Source organism: Mirounga leonina, unplaced genomic scaffold (assembly GCF_011800145.1).
Source record: "Mirounga leonina isolate KUSES-001 unplaced genomic scaffold, KU_Mleo_1.0 Mir_115, whole genome shotgun sequence".
NCBI classification, from domain to species: domain Eukaryota; kingdom Metazoa; phylum Chordata; class Mammalia; order Carnivora; family Phocidae; genus Mirounga; species Mirounga leonina.
Genome location: NW_023270268.1, coordinates 2,246,065 through 2,266,083, shown reverse-complemented (window position 1 = coordinate 2,266,083; position 20,019 = coordinate 2,246,065). Strand labels below are relative to the sequence as shown.

Sequence of the window (20,019 nt, the reverse complement as noted above, 5' to 3'; positions counted from 1 at the left end):
GGCCCCATGGCAGGACACGCATATTCTGCGATGCCATGTCCCCGTACATTCTGCAATGCCACGTCCCCGTATATTCTGCGATGCCACGTCCCCGTGTATCCGTGTATGCACACACACCCACGTGTATGCGTGTCCACCGACGTGCGTTCAGGCCTGTGTTGCGTGGATACGTGCAGTTCTGATGTCTAAACACACCAAACGGGACCAAATTTAAGGTAATCTGCTTTTCTCACATAGCAGATCACGAAAGTGTTTTCATCTACAGATCTACATCAGCATTTTTGTGGTTACGTGGCATCCCACTGTGCAGAGGTGCCACGTTATGTACACTCTCCATGGCTGATCATTTAGGTGGTTTGCATAACGGTTTTGAATTGCATTTATGGGCCACCTAATAGACATCACAGAAACACAAAAGGAAGTCAAATGAGGATCAGAGAAGCAGTAGTCCACTAGATCAAACCAAGACGATTTTCCATTCCTTTGAACCGCAAGTTAGTGAAGTGGCTTATTCGACCCACTCAAGTCTAGTTATGATTTAAATCAGAACTTATAATTTAATACCCACTCAACATGAAAAACAGTAACATCACTTGAATACAAATTTTATTTCACAAAAAGATAACATGATTCCACTGAAATAAAAATCAGGAACACCTTTAAAGCTTTCATTCCAACCGGGCAGATGCATCGTGCCTTCCTGTGCCACCACGCTCATCATGCATTCACGGTGGTCCCTGCCGGTGGAGGGCTGGGCACCACGAGGCTGCCCGGAAACCTCTGGAGAAAATGCACATGCTAGATCTATTTTCCAATCGAACTTTCCAGTGAATGTTGGCATTACCCGGGGGTATGTGAGGTATGTGTAAGGCCGAAGAAACTCCAAAGGGTCACAGTGGTTAGCTATCAGACATAGTCCAGTCCCCAGTGTTGATAAGGCAGGTCTAGAGGGGGATGACTGGGGGTCAGGGTGGCACTGATAACTGGCCTGTCCACAAACTCCACAGTGCACAGCTCCGGGCCGTTGTCGCCACAGGGCGCGCGCTCCAGTTCCAGCACCATGATGGTGTTTGGGGCCGAGGTCACCAGGATGTGCCGTGGCACAAACAGAGTCATTTGGGGGCCCCGCGCTGGCCAGTATCGCCCCAGGTTAAAGCCATTAATCCATACCTGACCCTGGAGAGAGAGAGAGAGAGAGAGAGAAAACCATCAAGCCCGGCTGCACCGACAGCCCTGGGGGGGGTCTGACGCTCGGGGCCAGCAGCGGCAGAGACAGGAAGCGCCCTCACGAAGATGTGCTCAAGCCCCAGGCCCACACCAGCCTCAGCTCCCACACCCTGCTGAGATGACTGGCTGAGTCGGGCCAGGGCTGGAGGGCAGGAAAAACAAAACGTTGCCCCAGACACCCGTTCCTGCTTCAGGACAATACATGTTTGGTGCTTCTGCCTGGTCGGTATTGGACAGTACTGGACAGCACTGTGGCAGTTTCGCCGGGTTTCGGAATGTTGTCCCGGGTCCCGGAGGACTGCTGCCTCCGTATGCCAGGCCCTCCCTGACTTCTCTGTCCACAGAGAAGAACTGCTGAGCTGTGCCCCAAGGAGATAAGCTCTAGTTCTTCGCTCCCCCTCCCAGAGGCAGGGCTCAACCATGTCGTCTGCATGCATGGGATGAACACAAGATCTGCAGCAGCTCGGGAACCCAGGCCCCAGGAGCCATCCTCAAACATGGTGGGAAGGCCACACTTGCTCCCAGGAGCAGACATGATCCCACATGCTGCAAAGACCATTTCTGTGAATAGAAGTTCCCTCCCCTATAAAACTGAGAGGAGAAGGACGCCTGGGTGGCTCAGTCTGTTAAGCGTCTGCCTTCGGCTCAGGTCATGATCCCAGGGTGCTGGGATCGAGTCCCACATCGAGTCCCCTTGCTGAGCAAGGAGCCTTGCTTCTCCCTCTGCGTGCCTCTCTCTCTCTGATAAATAAATAAAATCTTAAAAAAAAAAAATTAAAACTGAGAGGAGAGAAACGCCTAAAGAATAGGGACCACGTTTGGGTGTGTCTACACAGCCCCCCTGCCTGGCCTAGGGGTTGCTCACAGGGAAGGACTTAACATGTGGCTGAGTAAGTGGAACATTCTATTACAAAGAAAGGCAGGGGGGAGGGGAGATCACACACACACACACACAAACACACAGAATGAATATACGGGAGATAAAGGGAGGAAGGAAGGAATAAAGGGAGAAGGGAAGGAGGGAGAAGTAAAGAAATTGCTATCCACAGTGGCCGCCCTGGATATGGACACCCTGGACACCTCAGCCATGGGGTCACCTGCTGAGCCCTGACTCCTGCACGCTTCATGACCCAGCTGCAGCCGCTCACCTAGAGCGACTCAGCTGCTCACTCTGGGTATTTTTCAGCCTCCAGGTGTCCCCTTTATTCTCCCTCCCTCTGGATTTCCTCCCCGGGTTCCCATCTTAGTCCTGCTACTTCCTGGCTGCCGGACGTCAGGCAGGTGACTGGGGACGGTGGAGGAAGCAGCGCTGGCTGGCGGTCAGCACGGTGGCTGGCACCGGGGACAGAGCCCAGGCAGCATCAGGCTTCTCACACTAACATAAAAAAGATCGTGGCACTCACATGCCTACAAAGGAGCCCAGTGATTGAAAACCATCTGTCTGTTGAATTAAGTCATTTAGAGAAAGGATGACAGTTTCACGGTTCTCAGAACTATTTTACTCTTGTTTTTACCACGGGATATGCTCTCTCGATCCTTCCTCCCGGGCATGGGCAATGACAGCTTTACCAGGTCCTTATCAGCTGAAGATCTGCCGGGGCCTTGTTTTTGCAGTAGTAGAGAAGAGCAGCACTTCACTTTCGAGGCTGAGGAGGAGACAGGTTCGAGGGAGAGCAGCGGGAGGACTATGAGCGCCCTGGGCTTCACAGGTGTCCTGACCAAAGCCACGCCCACGCCCGACGGAAAGACCAGGTAGACGAAGTGGAGGCCTGATCCCCTCTCGCCTGAAATTCCCTTTCAGAGGATCCAAGGGACCGTCCCTCACTCACATCCCTTGTGCTGAATTGGGCATGTCCATCTGGAAAGCTGGGAACCGTTTCCCTGAATCCCCTTTGCCAGAGGGTTTTGGGTTAGAGTTGGTCAAAAAAGGACCCTGTTTGAGACTGGGCATGTGGAAGGGAAGCGGAGGCCATTGCTCCTGGGGGGGGGTTATCTCAGACACACGGCTGACAGACCCACAGGAGCACCTGCAGGTTCAGCCTGTCCTCGCTCCTCTGCTCCGTGTCCGGCTCATCTTCCTAAATGCTGCCCTGCCAACCAATCGTGCAGTAGCCTCCCTGGGCAATAGTCCCAAAGACCTCCTTGTGAGCTCCCCAAAGTACTACTCTGGCAGCTAGACTTGCTTCTGAGGGGCCCCGGGGCCGGCTTGACCAGCTTGGCAGGGATCTTAGTGTGTCTGCCTTTGATTCCCTGGCCCCTCTCCAACTTTCACTTTCTTGGCTCATCCCACATTCGTGTGAGGTCTCACTCCTACTAGGGAATACTCATATCTCCACAGACTGCACTGTGACGGACAGACAAGATCCCAAATTTTCGCTCCTAGTTGCTGATCAAAGTTGATAGGATTTTTCTCCTAATTGCTACCTTAATTCTGAACACAGCATGATCTAGTCCAGTTATTCTTTTCTCCCCCAAATGATCCACTCCCATATGAACTCTGCCTCCTGGCCCACCCAGATGATGCCTTGCACATCCCCTCTAACTTTCCCCGAACCCAGGGTTATACCTTCGGTGGCCTTGGTTAATTCTGGAAAGCTGTGAACTTCTTCAGGACAAAATGTCCCTCCACTCTCAGCTCCTAACAGAATGGGCATTAAATGAAGTTTAAGGTGGCCTAGATGCCCTTCCAGGACAGGAATAAAGCATTTGGAAAGAACAAACAAGGAATTTGGAAAGAATGGGTCACAGGCCCCTAGCTCTGAAGCACCCGGCTGAATGGAACTCTCTGCAATGATGGAATGTTCCACACTGCCCCAACACAGCAGCAACCTGGCAATGGCTCCTGAGGGCTCGAAATGTGGCTAATGTGAGGAGGAACTGAATTTTTGCTTTTCATTAATTCGCATTTAAACCGAAACAGCCGCGTGTGGCTAGCACAGCGGCGGAATGGTGAGGTGCCTGGCATTTCATTGTCAGACCCCAATGTCTCTGCTTCTCTCGGCCCTCACAGCCATCTTCTAGAGAAAGTCATAATCGATGCTGTCTCAGACTCCTGCAGCCTCCTCACAGGTCCCCCGACGCCCTTCATTAACTCTAGAACCGAGGCTCGCCCAGCAGCAAAATGAAAATCAGATGATTTTGGGGCGTTCTTGCCTCCGACCTTCTCCCCAAGGGCCCCAGGCGACTGGTGCCTGCTTCCTCTCCGCCCGGTCTGCACCACTCTCTCCCCACCTGCCCACTCAGATCCCCACTGGACTTTTCCCCGTCACCTGGACACACCAAGCTTGTCTCCCCTGTGTAGTAACTGTTCCCGCCACCTGAAGGGCTGTTCTCCCAGATCCCGAGCCTTCTGATCGCAGAGATCTCAACCCCACCAGCACCTCAGGGACAGGAGCCGTGGACATCCTCAATCCTGGGCCTTCCAGTCCAGGTCACACACTACCCCCTCAGGCTCTTCTTTCCCTTCTAGTTATTGTCATTGTTTGATCTTTGTATCATTTGTTTGGTCATTGGCTTATCAGCTATTTCCAGCATAGATTCTATGAAGGAAATGACTTGGTCCACCTTGCTCACAATGGGACTCTCCGTGCTCAGCGCAGTGATAGTTTATACCTAGAGCACCCATCAGGGAAGACTGGCTGATACTTCTGCCTGAGGACAGATTCTGCGAACGGGTGACATGAAGTCCAACTGAAAGAATATTCCAGGCTCCTCTGCTCCCAGCTTAACAGTTTTAGAGAATCCTGTTCTCTGGGAAGAAAAATAAAATAGTTGCATTGCTCCTTGATTAGCGCTGTGATTTTTTTTAGTTGTAAAAAATTACTTTAAAAGACCCAAATTTTAGGAGCACCTGGGTGGCTCAGTTGGTTAAGTGGCTGCCTTCGGCTCAGGTCATGATTCCAGGGTCCTGGGATCAAGCCCTCCATCGGGCTCCCTGATCTGCGGGGAGTCTGCTTCTCCCTCTCCCTCTGCCCCTCCCCCCTGCTTGTGCGCTCTCTCTCTCTCTCTCTCAGTCAAATAAATAGAATCTTTTTTTTAAAAAAGTCAAATTTTTAAAAATTCTATTTAAAAATACACACACTGACTATTGTTTCTCTTTAAAAAGTGATGCTGAAATTCTTGGGGGCAGGAGGAAAGTATGCACATGTTAGTAAAAGTAGACTCACTCTTAATACAGTGAGCCCCACTGGGGCCCAGCGTTTCTAGAGTGAACACCAATGGCTTCTGGGGCTTCGTGGGCGCTCTCCCAGCTAAAATAGTTCCATGACAAAGTCTGACTTTCTCTGACCATGGCTTGACCCCTGGCAGACTCCCCACTCTATTATCACCAAGGTGATAATAGTTCCAATAAATGTTAGGTTCCAGGAAATATGTGACCTTCTTTGTTAATCAGACAAATGTGTGTCTGTTTTAAATTCTCTAGATAAGTACAATCCTCGAACTTAAAGCAAAAATTTCAATGCTGTTTTAAGTCACAATTTAAAAATTTTCAAATGTGCTCCAGTGTTCCTTCAAAGACAACAAACTCCAGTTGAACACACTGACTTGGTCAATCTCTGAAAGAAGTCATGGAGACACCTGGAGGACTTAAGAGTGGAACAGACCAAGGTCCATTTCTCAAGGTTAAAAGGCTCTCACCACACACAATTAATGAGTAATTGTGATGTTATTTTGGGAGAAAGAAAAGAAAAAGAAATTTTTTTAAAAAAAGGTAAAATAGTGAGAGGCTTGCTTAGATAAGATGGTAAAGACATCTCACTGCACAGCAGTGCACGGGAGAAAATGGATTCTCCGCTTCTTTAGACCCAAAAGGGTCTGCAGCTGATGCAAACCACACTCCCTGCTTCTTCCTTGGTCTTGGAGGAATACTGAACTCTATGATCTCCCTGTATTTTATGATAGACGCAACTAGAATTAAAGCCACGAAAAAATATTAGCATAAAGATGAATCACTTTTTCCTTTTTTTTAACAAACCCCACACATAAATTCCTTTCCTTCTTAGCCCCCAAAGTTCCAGCACTGCTTGACCTTTTTAAGAGCAGCTCACCTAACAATGGGCATCATGGGGCCTCACATATCTGAAACAAAGCTAGGAACCCGCTGAGTAAAAACTGCTGTATATTTGTTATAAAATAACATACACCCAAAATTGCAGGAGACCCCCACCTTCAACTCAGAGCCTCTTTACTCCTGTTTACACGTAATTCTCACGAGTTTGTTACTAAAATTTTAAACATATTTAAATTTATTTTTTTAAAAGTAAGCTCTAAGCCCAATGTGGGGCTTGAACACATGACCCCCGAGATCAAGAGTTGCATGCTCTATGGACTGAGCCAGCCGGGCACCCCGCTTGGGTGCCAAATTAATATCTATTCGTGGAAAGAAGTTTGATTATCTAGTTTCCAAGCTCACAGGACTTGTGACTAGGAAACAATGAATTAGATGGAAATAGTAGACTTTGTAGGGGGTAAAAATAACCGTAAATCAGGCCGAAAAAGCTTAAAAAGCATTATCAGATTCAGAATGAAAGTAGGGTCAACAGGGCTAAGACTTGGGGCAGGTTGCAGAAATGGTCCCAGTTCTCTGCAGCTCCCCTATCAAGAGACAGAATCTGTTCCTCCCTCCTGTGAATCTGGCTGGTCTCGTGACTTGCTCTGGCCAAAGAACATGGAAGAAATGACTTGTGATTTCTGACTTGGGCCTTAAGAAGCCTTGTACATTGGCATTCTTCCTCTGAACACTGCTGGTCACCACATGAACAAGTCTGGGATAGCTTGCTGGATGATGAGAGAGACATGGCCCAATCTCCTCGGTCACCTCAGTGGACAGACAGCTAACATCCGGGAGCACAGCCTCCTCACTGACCAGAAGGGCATGGCCGGCTGAGACCAGCAGAACTGCCCAGTTTGCCAAAACTCAAAATGACAAGCTGAATGAACTGTCATTCCTTTAAACCACTAAGGTCTGATGCTTTGTTATATGGCAAAAGCTAACTGATACACATCAAGGTGCATTAACATGCTACTTTTCAGTAAAGGAAATAATGGTTATAAACCCAATTTAAAAAGAGTCATTTTCTAGTATTCAGTTCCTCTTTTACTAATCAGTCACCAGATCCCGTCAGGGCTGCCTAGCAGTATTTATACCCCTGTCAGGGTTGTTCTAAATGACTAAGTGGGAGGACACACGTGAACACTCAGCCCAGTGACATGCAGTAAGCGCTCAATAAATGCAGCTGCTCAATAAATGCAGCTAGGGAAATTTCCCACAGTGGGACCCTTGCCCCCACCCCCACTGCTACACTGAAGTCCCAGCTTCATTCCTTCTCCCTGGACCACTTCTCCAGCAGAAGAGCAAAGGTCAGGGCTAATGAGGAGGAAGAGGTGTGTTTTATTCGTAGCAGGCTGGAAGTGCCTGGGAGAGTCCTAACGGCAGGCCAACACTAGTAGTTGGATATGGTTCTCTGGGTACTCAAAAATGCTGGGTTGGAGCTGGGAATTGGGGTGTTGCTGGCACATCTGTGAGGACGACATCCCTTGGAAGTGTTAGAAAGGGGCCCAGGATCAAGTCCTGAGGACTGCAGCATGGGAGCTGAAAGAGAAGCCTGAGAAGGAAGAAAGAGGAGGAAGGAAACCCTGGAGGAATTTCGCACAGAAGTCAGGAGAAGAGTTTCCAGGGAGGGAGCGGTTCCTCATGTCAGACGTTATTGCCAAGATGTCAAGTAAGACACGGCCTGAGAAATATCCGGGGGACATGTCAACAGGTGGTGTTGGCAAGAACAGCTTCAGAGGAGTGTGGGGGCAGAAGGGAGTTCCTCCCCATGGCCCTCCACTCCAGAGTTAGTTCTACCGACTGAGTCCTTTCCCAGAAGCTCCAAATGTGGGACAGGTACCCCACCTCTGCATTCCCATTACAAGCACTGAATATATGAATAGATACCTTTTGTTTTAGAGATTGTATTTATTTATTTAGAGAGAGCATGGGCTGGGGGGAGGGGTAGAGGGAGAGAAAGAATCGCAAGCAGACTCTGTGCTGAGTGTGGGGCTTGATTTCATGACCCTGGATCATGACCTAGGCCAAAATCAAGAGTCTGATGCTTAACCAAATGAGTCACCCAGGCGCCCCTGAATATATATGTTTGCTTGCAGGCCACCTCCCGATTTGTACAGACTTCTCTGTATAGACTCAAGACCCACAGGTCTTCTATAGGATGGCTATTAGGTCTGGTAACATAGAGAACATGATTTCATTGTATTGAATGTAGCTTTACTTATTTATTTATTTTTGCTATGTTTCAGACTTAATGGCTGGCCACTTCCTCTTGGAGATTAGATGATTAGTAAATACTTGAGGCTGAACATGTCTAAAACAGAGCTTCTGATCCCCGCCAGCACCCCGCCTGCCCTGCTCCAGCCTTCCCACCTCAGAAACTAACCACACCCACCCCTCCCATTACACGGGCCTCAAACTCTGGCGTCCTCCTTGACTACCTTCTCTTGAACACCATACAGGATCCTTCAGGAAACCTTGCCTTTTCTTTTCAGTATGAATCTTGCACTTTTCTTCACCAGCACCCAAGCCCACAGTTTCTTGTAGGATTGCTATACTAGCTTCCCATTAGGAATTCCTGCATCAAGCCTCAACCTCCTATAATCCATTCCCACTGAGAAGTGAGCTTTCAAAGCCAGTCAGCTCTTTGACTCTCTGCTTAATACCACCACCAGAGTGAGGAGAAGCCAAAATCTCCCCCGCCCTGACTTGGCCAACCCCCATGCCAACTCCTCATCTCCCACACTTTCCCCCTTGCTCACAGGATCTTTCTCTCTGGGCCTTCCCACTCGCTGCTTCCTGGCTCCAGAACGTTCTTCCTCTGGCTCCTCACATGGATGACTCAGTCTCATCCTCCAGGTCTCAATGGCTACCTTCTCCTAGAGGCACCCTTGACCACTCCTATGTTCATACATTCTTAACACTTCTCCCTTCAAAAGGCAGAATCTAATTCCTATCCCAAGAACAGGGACTGGACTCAATGACTCTCTTTTAACTAACTGAACGTGATGAAGGCTATGTGACTTCCAAGGCTAGTTTCAGCCTGGCTCTCTCTTTCCTAGATCTCTCCCTCTGGGGAAAGCTAGTCACCATGTCATGAGGACACTCAAGCAACCTATGGAGAGGCCTGTGTGGGGAAGAACTGAGACCTCCTGCCAACAGCCAGCCCCAACCTGGCAGCCATGGGAGTGAGTCACCTTGGAAGTGGGTCAAGCCTTCAGATGTAGCCAGTCAAGCCTTCAGATGTAGCCCTGGCTGATAGCTTGACTTCATGAGAGACCCTGATCCAAAACCACCAGGCCAAGGTGGTCCCAAATTCCAGACCCACAGAAACTGTGAGCCTAATAAATGCTTATCATAGTTTTAAGCCACTAAATTTTAGGGTAAAATTTGTTACAGAGCAATAGATAACTATTATGCCATATAAGATAGCAACATCTTCACCCCTATACCTCACTTTAGATCACATCATCACATTTAATTTCTTCCTAATTGTTATCACTACCTGAAATTATAGCATTTAATTATGATGTCTTCCCCAGTAGCAGTGCCCTTGCCTATCTTGTTCACATGCTGAATACCAGTCACCAAGTACCTCATAGTTTCTGGTACTTTCTACACACTGTTGCCATATTTGATCATATCACTTTGATGCTTAAAATTGCCCCTAGTTCTACAAAGGTCTCAAGATAATATCCAAATTCCTTGACATTTGAGGCTATGAAATCACCTTTCCAACTGCACTTTCTATCACTCCCTTCCTGGTTCCTTCTAGGATGTTTTCTGTGACACCAACCAATTCTCCAATTCTCTGGACACCAGCTGCATGTCCAACAATTCAATTATGACATAACCTACCTGGAGCAGGGGTCAGATCCCGTAAGTTAAAAGGGCTCTGACCCACACTTCTGAACTACCAGCTACAAATTAGGGGTTCTTATAACCTCCTCCTCAGGCTCATAATTTGCTAGAATGGTGCACAGAACACAGGAAAACATTTTACTTACATTTGCCCTCACCAGGTGTATCTTCCAGCACCTGGATGTGTTCACTCACCAGAAGTTCTAGAGTTTTTACAGAGCTCCATCTCCAGCCCCCAATCCCTACCCCAAGAAGTCAGAGGTTGGGGGGTGGAGCTGAAAGTTCCAATCCTTTGATCACTTGGTGTTTCTGGTGATCAGGTCCCACTGGCACCAGAAAGACCAAATGATGAGGGTATTAGAAATTTCAAAAAACAAGATGCAGAAATAATTTAAATATATGAAGGGATTTTTGTCAGCCTTTTTTTTTTTTTTTTAAGATTTTATTTGAGAGAGAGAGAGCGAGCACAAGCAGGGGGAACGGCAGAGGGAGAGGGAGATGCAGACTCCCCGCAGAGCAGGGAGCCCAACGCAGGGCTCGATCCCAGGACCCTGGGATCATGACCTGAGGCAAAGGCAGACGCTTAACGACTGAGCCACCCAGGCACCCTGTCAGCCCTTTGTTAGAAATTCTTTTATTTCATGATTTTTTACATCTTGAAAGAGGGAATACTTGCCTCTAAAAAATAAAATTACTTTTAGTCAGTATTCTATTTGGATTCCCAGCTTTCAAAGCATAATTCTGGCCGAGGAAAGTGGGACACGACTCCACCACTCTCACCCTCATGCTCTGTCCTGCACCCAAAGCTGCCCTGAGAGGATAATACATGCAGGAAGGCTGTGGCGGATATGGCCATGGGGCTTGGGCACAGCATACGGTGGAGAGAGAAAGAGCACAGAAGCGCTGCGGTGGCTGAGCAGGACACCTGAAGTACAGCACACATGACACAGCCAGCACACCGCCTATCTTAGGGAGCTGTGGTCAGATAAGAGTTCTGTGCAGCCGAAACACTGGCCTGTGTCTCCTGCAAAGAGCAAAACATGCCTGACCACTTCCCACTGTAATCCCAGTTTGATGGTTGGGCATTTAACCAGAAAGCCACATCCTAACCAGAAGTGATTTTTTTTAATCGCCCTTATCAGTGACTTTGTTCACTAAATCTAGGCAGTTTCTTCATATCAACTGAAGAGCACAAGCCCAGAGGCTGAGACAGGACCTCCCTGATGGAGGAGGGCGGCAGAGGGTTAGCGTGTCCAGAGGCAGGGTCCTAGGAATGGCTCCGGCTTCACGTGTCATTTGGTCCACCCCTACCCCCACCCCCACCCCTGCCAAAGTGCTCATTCTCCCAAAAGCCAGAACTCAGTGGTCTGTGGGGTGGGTTCTGTTTGTTCTGCATCTGTTGATCTTCCAGAACCTCAGAAGCTGGCCTGGGACTGTCCTCAGTAAGAGGGACAACTGTTCACCAGAAAATAACAGAAAACAGAGGGACACCTGGGTGGCTCAGTAGGTTAAGCGTCTGCCTTCGGCTCAGGTCATGATCCCGGGGTCCTGGGATTGAGCCCTGCATCATTATTGGGCTCCCTGCTCAGTGGGGAGTCTGCATCTCCCTCTCCCTCTGCCACTCCCCCTGCTCGTGTTCTCTCTCTCTCTCAAATAAAATCTTTAAAAAGACAAGAAAAGAAAAGAAAACAGTATGAACAGTGTGCACTGTCTTACGTGTATGTGTGACCTTCGGACCCACGTAACCAAGGTCCACAAATCCCACAGATGGGCCTTCGTGTCTAATTTTTTTTTTTTTAAGATTTTATTTATTTATTTGAGAGAGAGAATGAGAGAGAGAGAGCACATGAGAGGGGGGAGGGTCAGAAGGAGAAGCAGACTCCCCGCCGAGCAGGGAGCCCGATGCGGGACTCGATCCCGGGACTCCACGATCATGACCTGAGCCGAAGGCAGTCGCTTAACCAACTGAGCCACCCAGGCGCCCCGTGTCTGCTTTATTGAGATATACTTCACACCCCATACAATTCACTCATCTTGAGGATACAATTCAGCAGCTGTGAGAACACTACAGAGCTATGCAACCATCACCATAATCAATTTTAGAATACTTTCATCACTCCAAATGGAAACCCTGCACTCCCCATCCTCCCTCCCCACACCCCTCCTTCCCTGCTTAGGCTACCACTGATTTTTCTGTGTCTGCAGATTTGCCTATTCTGGACATTTCATATAAATGAAACCTTCCACATGTGTGGTTTGTGATTGGGTCCTTCCATTTAACATGCTTTCAAGGTTCATCCATGTTGTAACATATATGATTACTTAATTTCTTTTTATGGCAAATTTATTTTCCATTACTATATATAATAAACATTTTGTTTATTCATTCCAGTGGATGGACATTTGAGCTTTCCACCTTCTGGGTGATTCTGGATAATTCTGGATAACGCCGACTTGACCATTTGTGTGCTAGTGTTTGAGGGGACATATGCATTCTATGGGCTTTTGGGGTTCCAAACCTTCTGACACATTTGGAAATATCACGTGTCTATGTACCTTCCAAACATGAAGGTGCGGAACATCCATCAGACTGACAAGATTAGTGCAGAGCCCCTGTCTACATACTTAGCGCAGCTCCTCATTGGCTTTCCAGGCCTTGTATGTTGCTGCCTGCCTTTCCCCGCGGGCCTGCAAGTCAGACGGACTTGAGGGTCAGGGAGCTGCACTACCACCTACTTCTGCTCCTCATGCAAGTTCCTTAGCTCTCTTGAGCTGCTCCTCTGCAAACTAGAGCTGATGACAGGATATTGCACTCCTCCTGCTCTTTTGGTGATTACAGAGGTCGTGTGTCCAAAGTGCTGAGCACCATGCCTGTCACACTCTCGGGTGTGACACCTTTATGACCTGGCCAAGGTGAAGCCCCTCTGACTTCCAAAGATGTCTCATGCTTTTCCACGTCTGCACCTTTGCATCTACCATTCTCCCACTTAAAATTCCCTCCCTGACAAAACTCCCTCTGACTCCGGGGAAGGGCTGTCCGTCTGTCAGGTCTGCTGTTCATCTATTCTGTGCAGCCGAAACACTGGCCTGTGTCTCCTGAGTCACCCCACTCTTCTCATCGTTCCTGTCATGCACAGCTTCTCTTTCTGCATCACATCTCCTGAAAGTTCTTTCTTTTAAAGCCGAAACTGATACCACCTGGGGAGCAATGGTTTGTCTTCTCGTCCGCCTTGGCCCTATACCCACAGCACCCTGCAAAGCCCCTCATCACCTACAGGGCTGCCTGAGGGCCTCCACTCCTCCCACCTGCTTTCTTCCCTGGTGGGGGGGAAGGCGCCCAGGGGTGGAGGAGCTCAGCAACAAAGCCACCTGGGCACCCTTCCACCTAGAGCATTTACAGAGCAACCAGACCCTGGGAGGTGAGCAGAATGGTGAAGAAGCTGAGCACTTTTAAAAAATGCCGCTTCTGCAGCTTATGACCCAGTGGGTGAAACCGAGGTGCCAGCCGAAGTGTGATGAGTCCAGGAGGGGCACAGAGGCGGCTCAAGGGAGGGCTGGACTAAGGGTCTAGGAAGGCCTCTTACAGGAGATAAGGCTGGTCTTGACAGATGAATACGTGATGGCTGGGTGGGCAGAGTGAGAGAGTGAAAAAGCATGAACAAAGGAGATAAATGACACAGCAGGACACCAAGAGGGAAAAGGGGACAAGGAGGGAGGGGAGGGAAGGAGGCAACAAGGGAAGAACAAGCCTGCTGGCTAAAGTGGGAAGGTCCAGAGAGGGTTTTGGTTCGTTTTGGGGTCTTAGAGCCCCCAGATGTTACTTCTTGGCTGCAACCCGGAAGTTGGCAGAGGAGACTGAAAGGCTGACATGATGCAGGACAGGAGGTTCGAGAGCAGGATCCTGGCCTGAAGGAAGAAGGTGGGGAGGGGATTCAGAGCTTAGACTTCCTCCTAGGGCCACCGGGCAGGAAGTGAGGGTAGAGGCCGAGATAAGTCTGACAGGAAGCTGGGGGAACAAAGGAGTTACACTTGATAGCAGTCAAGGAGGGTGAGTGGGTGGGGGAGGAGTACGGTGGCTAAGGGGAGAGGTGAAGGTTAGAAAGACCAGCTGGGGAGGGGGAAGAGACCAAAGACTGCTGGGCAAGTTGGGGGCCTCCAGAGGCTGGAGAGAGTGAGGGGATAGGGGCCCTGATGAGCATGCTGGAGAGGCCCCCTGGCAGTGCTCAGTCACTGGTGAAGGAGCAAAGGCCGATTGTGGACCCACTCAAAATAGAGGATGAACAAGGAGACAGAGCGGAAGGTCAAGGGGGCCAGTGGATTGATGGCTTTTAAAAAATATTAGTAGTGGGGGCGCCTGGGTGGCTCAGTCGTTAAGCGACTGCCTTCGGCTCGGGTCATGATTTCAGGGTCCTGGGATCGAGCCCTGCATCGGGCTCCCTGCTCGGCGGGAAGCCTGCTCCTCCCTCTCCCACTCCCCCTGCTTGTGTTCCCTCTCTCTCTCTGTCTCTGTCAAATAAATAAATAAAATCTTTAAAAAAAAAAATATTAGTAGTGATGTCTAGACTGGATAGGGAAGAACTGGGGCCTTAATGGGGGAGAGTTTCAGGTCATCAATAAGATCCAAGAGCAGGCTGGAGGGCATGAGAGTTTGGGGGATAGAAACACGTAGCAAGAGAGAGGATATCACAGCTTAAAATTCTGGAGGTACGTTCACCAAGATACACCATGTGCTCGGTCATGAAACAAGTTTCAATAAATTTAAGAAGACCGTGGAACCATCACCATGATTTAATTTTGGAACATTTCCATCATCCCCAAAAGAAACCCCATATCTACTTGCAGTCACTCTCCATTCCCACCATCAGCCCCAGACAACTATCAACCTACTTTTTCTTCTCTATAGATTTGCCTTTTTTGAACATTTCATATAAATGGAATCCTACAGCATGTGGTCTTTTATGTCTGGCTTCTTTTGCTTAGCATGTTTTTCAGATTCATCCACATTGTAGCGTGTATCGGTAGTCTGTTCTGTTTTACTGTGGGACACTATTCCTTTGTATGGATATACCACATTTTATTTATCCATTAATCAGTTGATGGACATTTGAATTACATCCAGTTTGGGGTTATTATGAATTATGCTGCTCTAAATATTTGCACAGAAGTCTTTGAGTAGACATAGGTTTTCATTTCTCTCGGGTATACACCCAGAAGTGGAACTCCTCAGTCCGTGTTTAACCTTTGAAGAAACCCCAAACCGTGTTCCCAAGTGTTTGTATCATTTTACATTCCCACAAGTGACATAGGAAGGTTCTCATTTCTCTATATCCTTGCCAAAATTTGTTATTGTCTATCTTTTATTAGTATAGCCATTCTAGTGGGTGTGAAGTAGTATTTCACTGTGGTTTTGATTTGTACTTTTCTAAACGTTTAATGATGTTGAGAGCATTATACATGTACTTATCGGCCATTTGTATATCTCCTTTGGTGAAATTTGCACATTTTTTGACTGGGTTGTTTATCTTCCTATTATTGAGTTGTAAGAATTCTCGATGTATTCTAGAAACAAATCCTTTGCTAAACATAAGATTTTCTCCCATTCTGAGGCTCGGATTTTCATTTTCTTAATGATTTCTTTTGAACAGCAAACATTTTTAATTTTGATGAACTCCAATTTATCACTTTTTCCTTTAAGGGTCATGCGTTAGGTGTCAAATCTAAAAAATCTTTTCCTAGGGGCGCTTGGGTGGCTCAGTTGTTAAGCATCTGCCTTCGGCTCAGGTCAAGATCCCAGGGTCCTGGGATCAAGCCCCACATCGGGCTCCCTGCTCAGCAGGAAGTCTGCTTTTCCCTCTCCCACTCCCCCTGACTGTGTTCCCTCTCTGTCTCTCTCTCTGTCAAATAAATAAATAAATAGAATCTTTTAAAAAAAAAAGTCTTTGCCTAATTGAAGGTCATAGACTTTCTTCCTTCTTCTAGAGGAGTTTTATAGAGAAATTAAATTAGAAATCAATAAAAATAAGATGCTAAAAAAAACCCTTACAAATATATGGAAATTAAATAACACATTTCTAAATAATCTATGAGATTATTTTTTTGAGAGAGAGAGAGAGGATGCAGGAGGGGGGAAGGAGAGGGAGAGAGTCTTAAGCAGACTGCACGTTCAGTGCAGAGCCTGACATGGGGCTCAGTCTCACAACCCTGACATCATGACCTGAGCCAAAATCAGGAGTCGGATGTTTAACTGACTGAGCCACCCAGGAGCCCCAAAAGGACATTTCTTAAACAAATGTTATGCGCATCTTTTTCCCTCTTAAAAGTGATTTATATACTTTTCTCCTCTTCTCCTTCAGGGTCAAAATTCTCAAAAACAATGTTTATATTCAAGTATCCAAATTTATGCTCCTGGGGCGCCTGGGTGGCTCAGTCATTAAGCGTCTGCCTTCGGCTCAGGTCATGATCCCAGGGTCCTGGGATTGAGTCCCTCATCGGGCTCCCTGCTCCGCGGGAAGCCTGCTTCTCCCTCTCCCACTCCCCCTGCCTATGTTCCCTCTCTTGCTGTGTCTCTCTCTGTCAAATAAATAAATAAAATCTTAAAAAAAACCAAACAAACACATTTACGTTCCCAAGTTTGTTCCTTTATCTGACACTCCTCAGTAGCATGCAATGCAGCCTGTGGATGCCCCACTCCCATACACTTGCTGAGGGTCCCAGGGAGCTCCGTGTTACTACATCCCGTAGAAGAGCTCCTGTCTTTCACTCATCCCCTCAGCAGCACAAATGCCAGTTTTCCTCCTCACTCTCTGCCCGCCATGTTTGTGCCTCTTTTCTTCCTTCCGCATCCTTTCTCCTTAGGGGATCTCCTCCATCCCATGTCTCCATGACCATCCACACACAGATGATCTGATACATATATTCCCAGCCCAGATCCCTCCTCCAACTTCTCCATCCACAGATCCCACAGCCCTCCTCCAGTATCTTCTCTCAGCTGTTCTCAAAGGCCTCTCAAACTCAATCTGTCCAAATCCAACTCATGATCTCCCCCTCCTAGCCCATGTTTTCCTCTGAAAACTCTTCTTTCAATAAATGGTACCATCTGCCCAGCTACCAGCCTGGGACCTAAGAGTCATCCAGGATATGTCCTTCTCTTTAAACCCCAATAACCAATCCATCATTACATCTCATTGATTTAACGTCACACATCTCTCAGATAGTTGATATCATCTCCATCTTGGCTACCACCATCCTAGTCTCTCACTGAGACTACGGTCCAGTCACCTAGATAGCTTCCACAAATTCACAGGTGCCCTCACCCAGCCCTCTCTGTACCCTGGGGTCAGAGAGGTTTGTCCCATCACAATCATGTGATGGCACCCTCCTGCTTCAAAGGCTCTCAACACAAAGAAAAACTTTAATGTGGTTTAATTGGCCTATTCCAATCTCATCTCTACCCACTTTCTAGTCTTCTCTCTGAACCACACTCCACACCTAAACCCTACATTCGGGTCCTTTACCAGGTCCTCAAGCTCCTCATTTCCCCTATGACCACATGGCCTTTGCACATGCTATCTCCTCTGCCTGGAATATGTTTCCCTCCCCCTTTTGCCACATTAATTCCTTCTTAACCTTCATATCTCTGTCAAGCATCACTCCCACAGGGAAGGCTTCACTGACCTTCCTGACAAGGTCAAATGCCCCAATTATTATCAACTCCCATATTTCTTCTTAGCACTCACTGCAGCTGCAGTCTCACCATTTAATTTGGGTGATTATATGATTTGGGTCTGTCTCCCCAACTAGCATGTAAGTTCCATGAGGGCAAGTCATTGTATCCTTACTGTTCATCGTTGTATCCTTAGCACCTGGCACAAAGCTTAGGCACAGAGTGGCCAGTGAAAAATACTTGTTGAATGAATAACTGAGTCATGGTAAGGTCACCCAAGATGAAAATAGGACTGAAGTAAAGAAGACAACAGTGAAGGAAGACATGCGAACGTCTTCAAAGAATAAAGGGGAGGGAGGGTGACCAGGCAGTAAAATGGCCAAGGAAGAGCAGAAGATCATGCAGACAGTGGTGGATGTCCCAGGGTGTAGGGCTGGTGGGTTGTTGTGGGGGTACAGAGGTAGGCCCGGACAAAAGAAAAACAAGTTCTCCCAGTGATTCACCCCTTTGTCTGGACCAAATCTTCTTCAAGAGAAAGAGAAAGTGTCCCTCATAAGTAGTATCCAAAGGAGCTAGAGTTTTTCTTACAGGAAGCAGGAAAGCCATCATTTGCTCAAGGAAGTTGTCAGTCAGTGAAAATGGGGCAGAGGGTACATATTCAAGCTGGCCATTGAGTCTCTGAAGATCGGCCAAGGTCCCACTACTGAGGAATGGATAAACTAACACGGAAAGCCCTCCACTCCCCAACTGTCACACACCATCTCATTAGCAGCTCTTTTTGATTCTTTATCACTTTCCACGAAGACACGTACCTTGGTCCATCCAGGAAATTGGATAAAGGTGTCCTGGGGCAAGTCTGGGATCCCACTGGGAATAGAGAAGTTCCCCATATAAAAGGCCGGCAGTGTGTAGTTAGACGAGCTGTGGGCCAAGGCTTTATCATGGCGTCCATTGCTACAGCCATGCCAGTCTCCCAGGTGTCTGCGCACCGCATCCTCAGTGTCCAGTGGGAAGATCATCCAGTCCGTGAGGATATTGGAACCAAGGGTCAGGTTAGAAATAAGACCCTGTAAAGGAGAAACACAGCAATGAGCTGGGGTGGGAAGCAAAAGGCTTCAAGTGTCTCTGTGTCCCTCCCTGAATTCTTGGGGAGAACAAACTAGGATATGAAACACCAACAGTAAGTGAGACTCCAACTGTGCATATGTCAAAGTGACATCTGGCTTGAGGCCAGAGCTTCTGACCCCGTGACCCCCGATCTTCAATGTTTGGTTCAGAGTCACTGCTGAATGGAAGGGATGATGGCATCTGAGGCACGGGAGAATGAATGGAGTCAGGAATGCAGAAGAACACCTAGCCACTATAATGGGGGCTGGGGGGGACAGATTCTGCCCCCTCATATGACCAGGAGCAAGTCTTGGCATTAAGCCCCTCAGCAGCACTCATGGGATGATCACGCCTGAGTCCATTCACCCACTGTGGGACTCAGTGAGGTAACCATAAATGAGGATACTTTGATATCTGTGGAAGGATAGAAAGGAAGTGATGATGAAGGTGAACAGCTGGCTCTATTCATCCAGCCGGGTCAGCAGGCCGGGGTGTCCACGGCACCGGCCACTGCACTGAAGCCTATGCTCAGGGCTCACCTAGCTTCCTCTCTCCCACCTTTTACATGGTGAACTTCTCCATTCCCCAGGAGATCCCAAATTCATCCCAGGACAACTCTCAGTACCAAGTCTCAACTGCCCCCTTAGTAATTCAATAAACATGAACCAGGCAGCTGTGTGCGGGTCCCTTGCTGGGTACCGGGACCCAGAGACTACACAAGAATCCCTTTCACTCCGTGTGTCAACATGGCCTGTGACAGCCAAGCAGGAAGGCCACTAACTACAGCCTGAGCACAAGGACTTTAACGGGGACATTTCTACTGGAGGTGAAGGTTGCCCCACACGGCCATTCTCTAAGAGGGTAATCGCCTTGCCTCTGAGCTGCACCAAGAGGGTCAGGAAGTAGCCCCATACACCAGTTCTGTCCTAGAGCGGGTGGTACCATCAATCCTTCGATGCGGGCCTTCTCTCCTCTAGCAGATGGTGAGCCACCTTTCGGGAAGCCTGTATCTCAACATCTTTGCATGCCCCAAAGCACCTTGCGGAGCATCTTACAGAGTATGAGCTTAACAAGTGTTTGCTGAATAATGCTCGAAAAATGTTTTCCAAGG

At 48.1% G+C, this 20,019-nt stretch overlaps 1 protein-coding gene across 1 annotated transcript in view; it reads right to left on the bottom strand.

Moving 5' to 3' along the window:
- Positions 1 to 238: 238 nt before the first annotated feature.
- GLB1 (galactosidase beta 1) overlaps positions 239 to 20,019 on the bottom strand; it is an 81,439-nt gene continuing 61,658 nt past the window's right edge. The window contains exons 15-16 of the mRNA XM_034991608.1: positions 18,614 to 18,868; positions 239 to 1,176 (exon numbers count right to left, since the gene is read on the bottom strand). Of these exons, the coding sequence (XP_034847499.1) occupies positions 907 to 1,176; positions 18,614 to 18,868 (525 nt within the window). The 3' untranslated portion in view covers positions 239 to 906. The remainder of the gene's footprint in view (positions 1,177 to 18,613; positions 18,869 to 20,019) is intronic.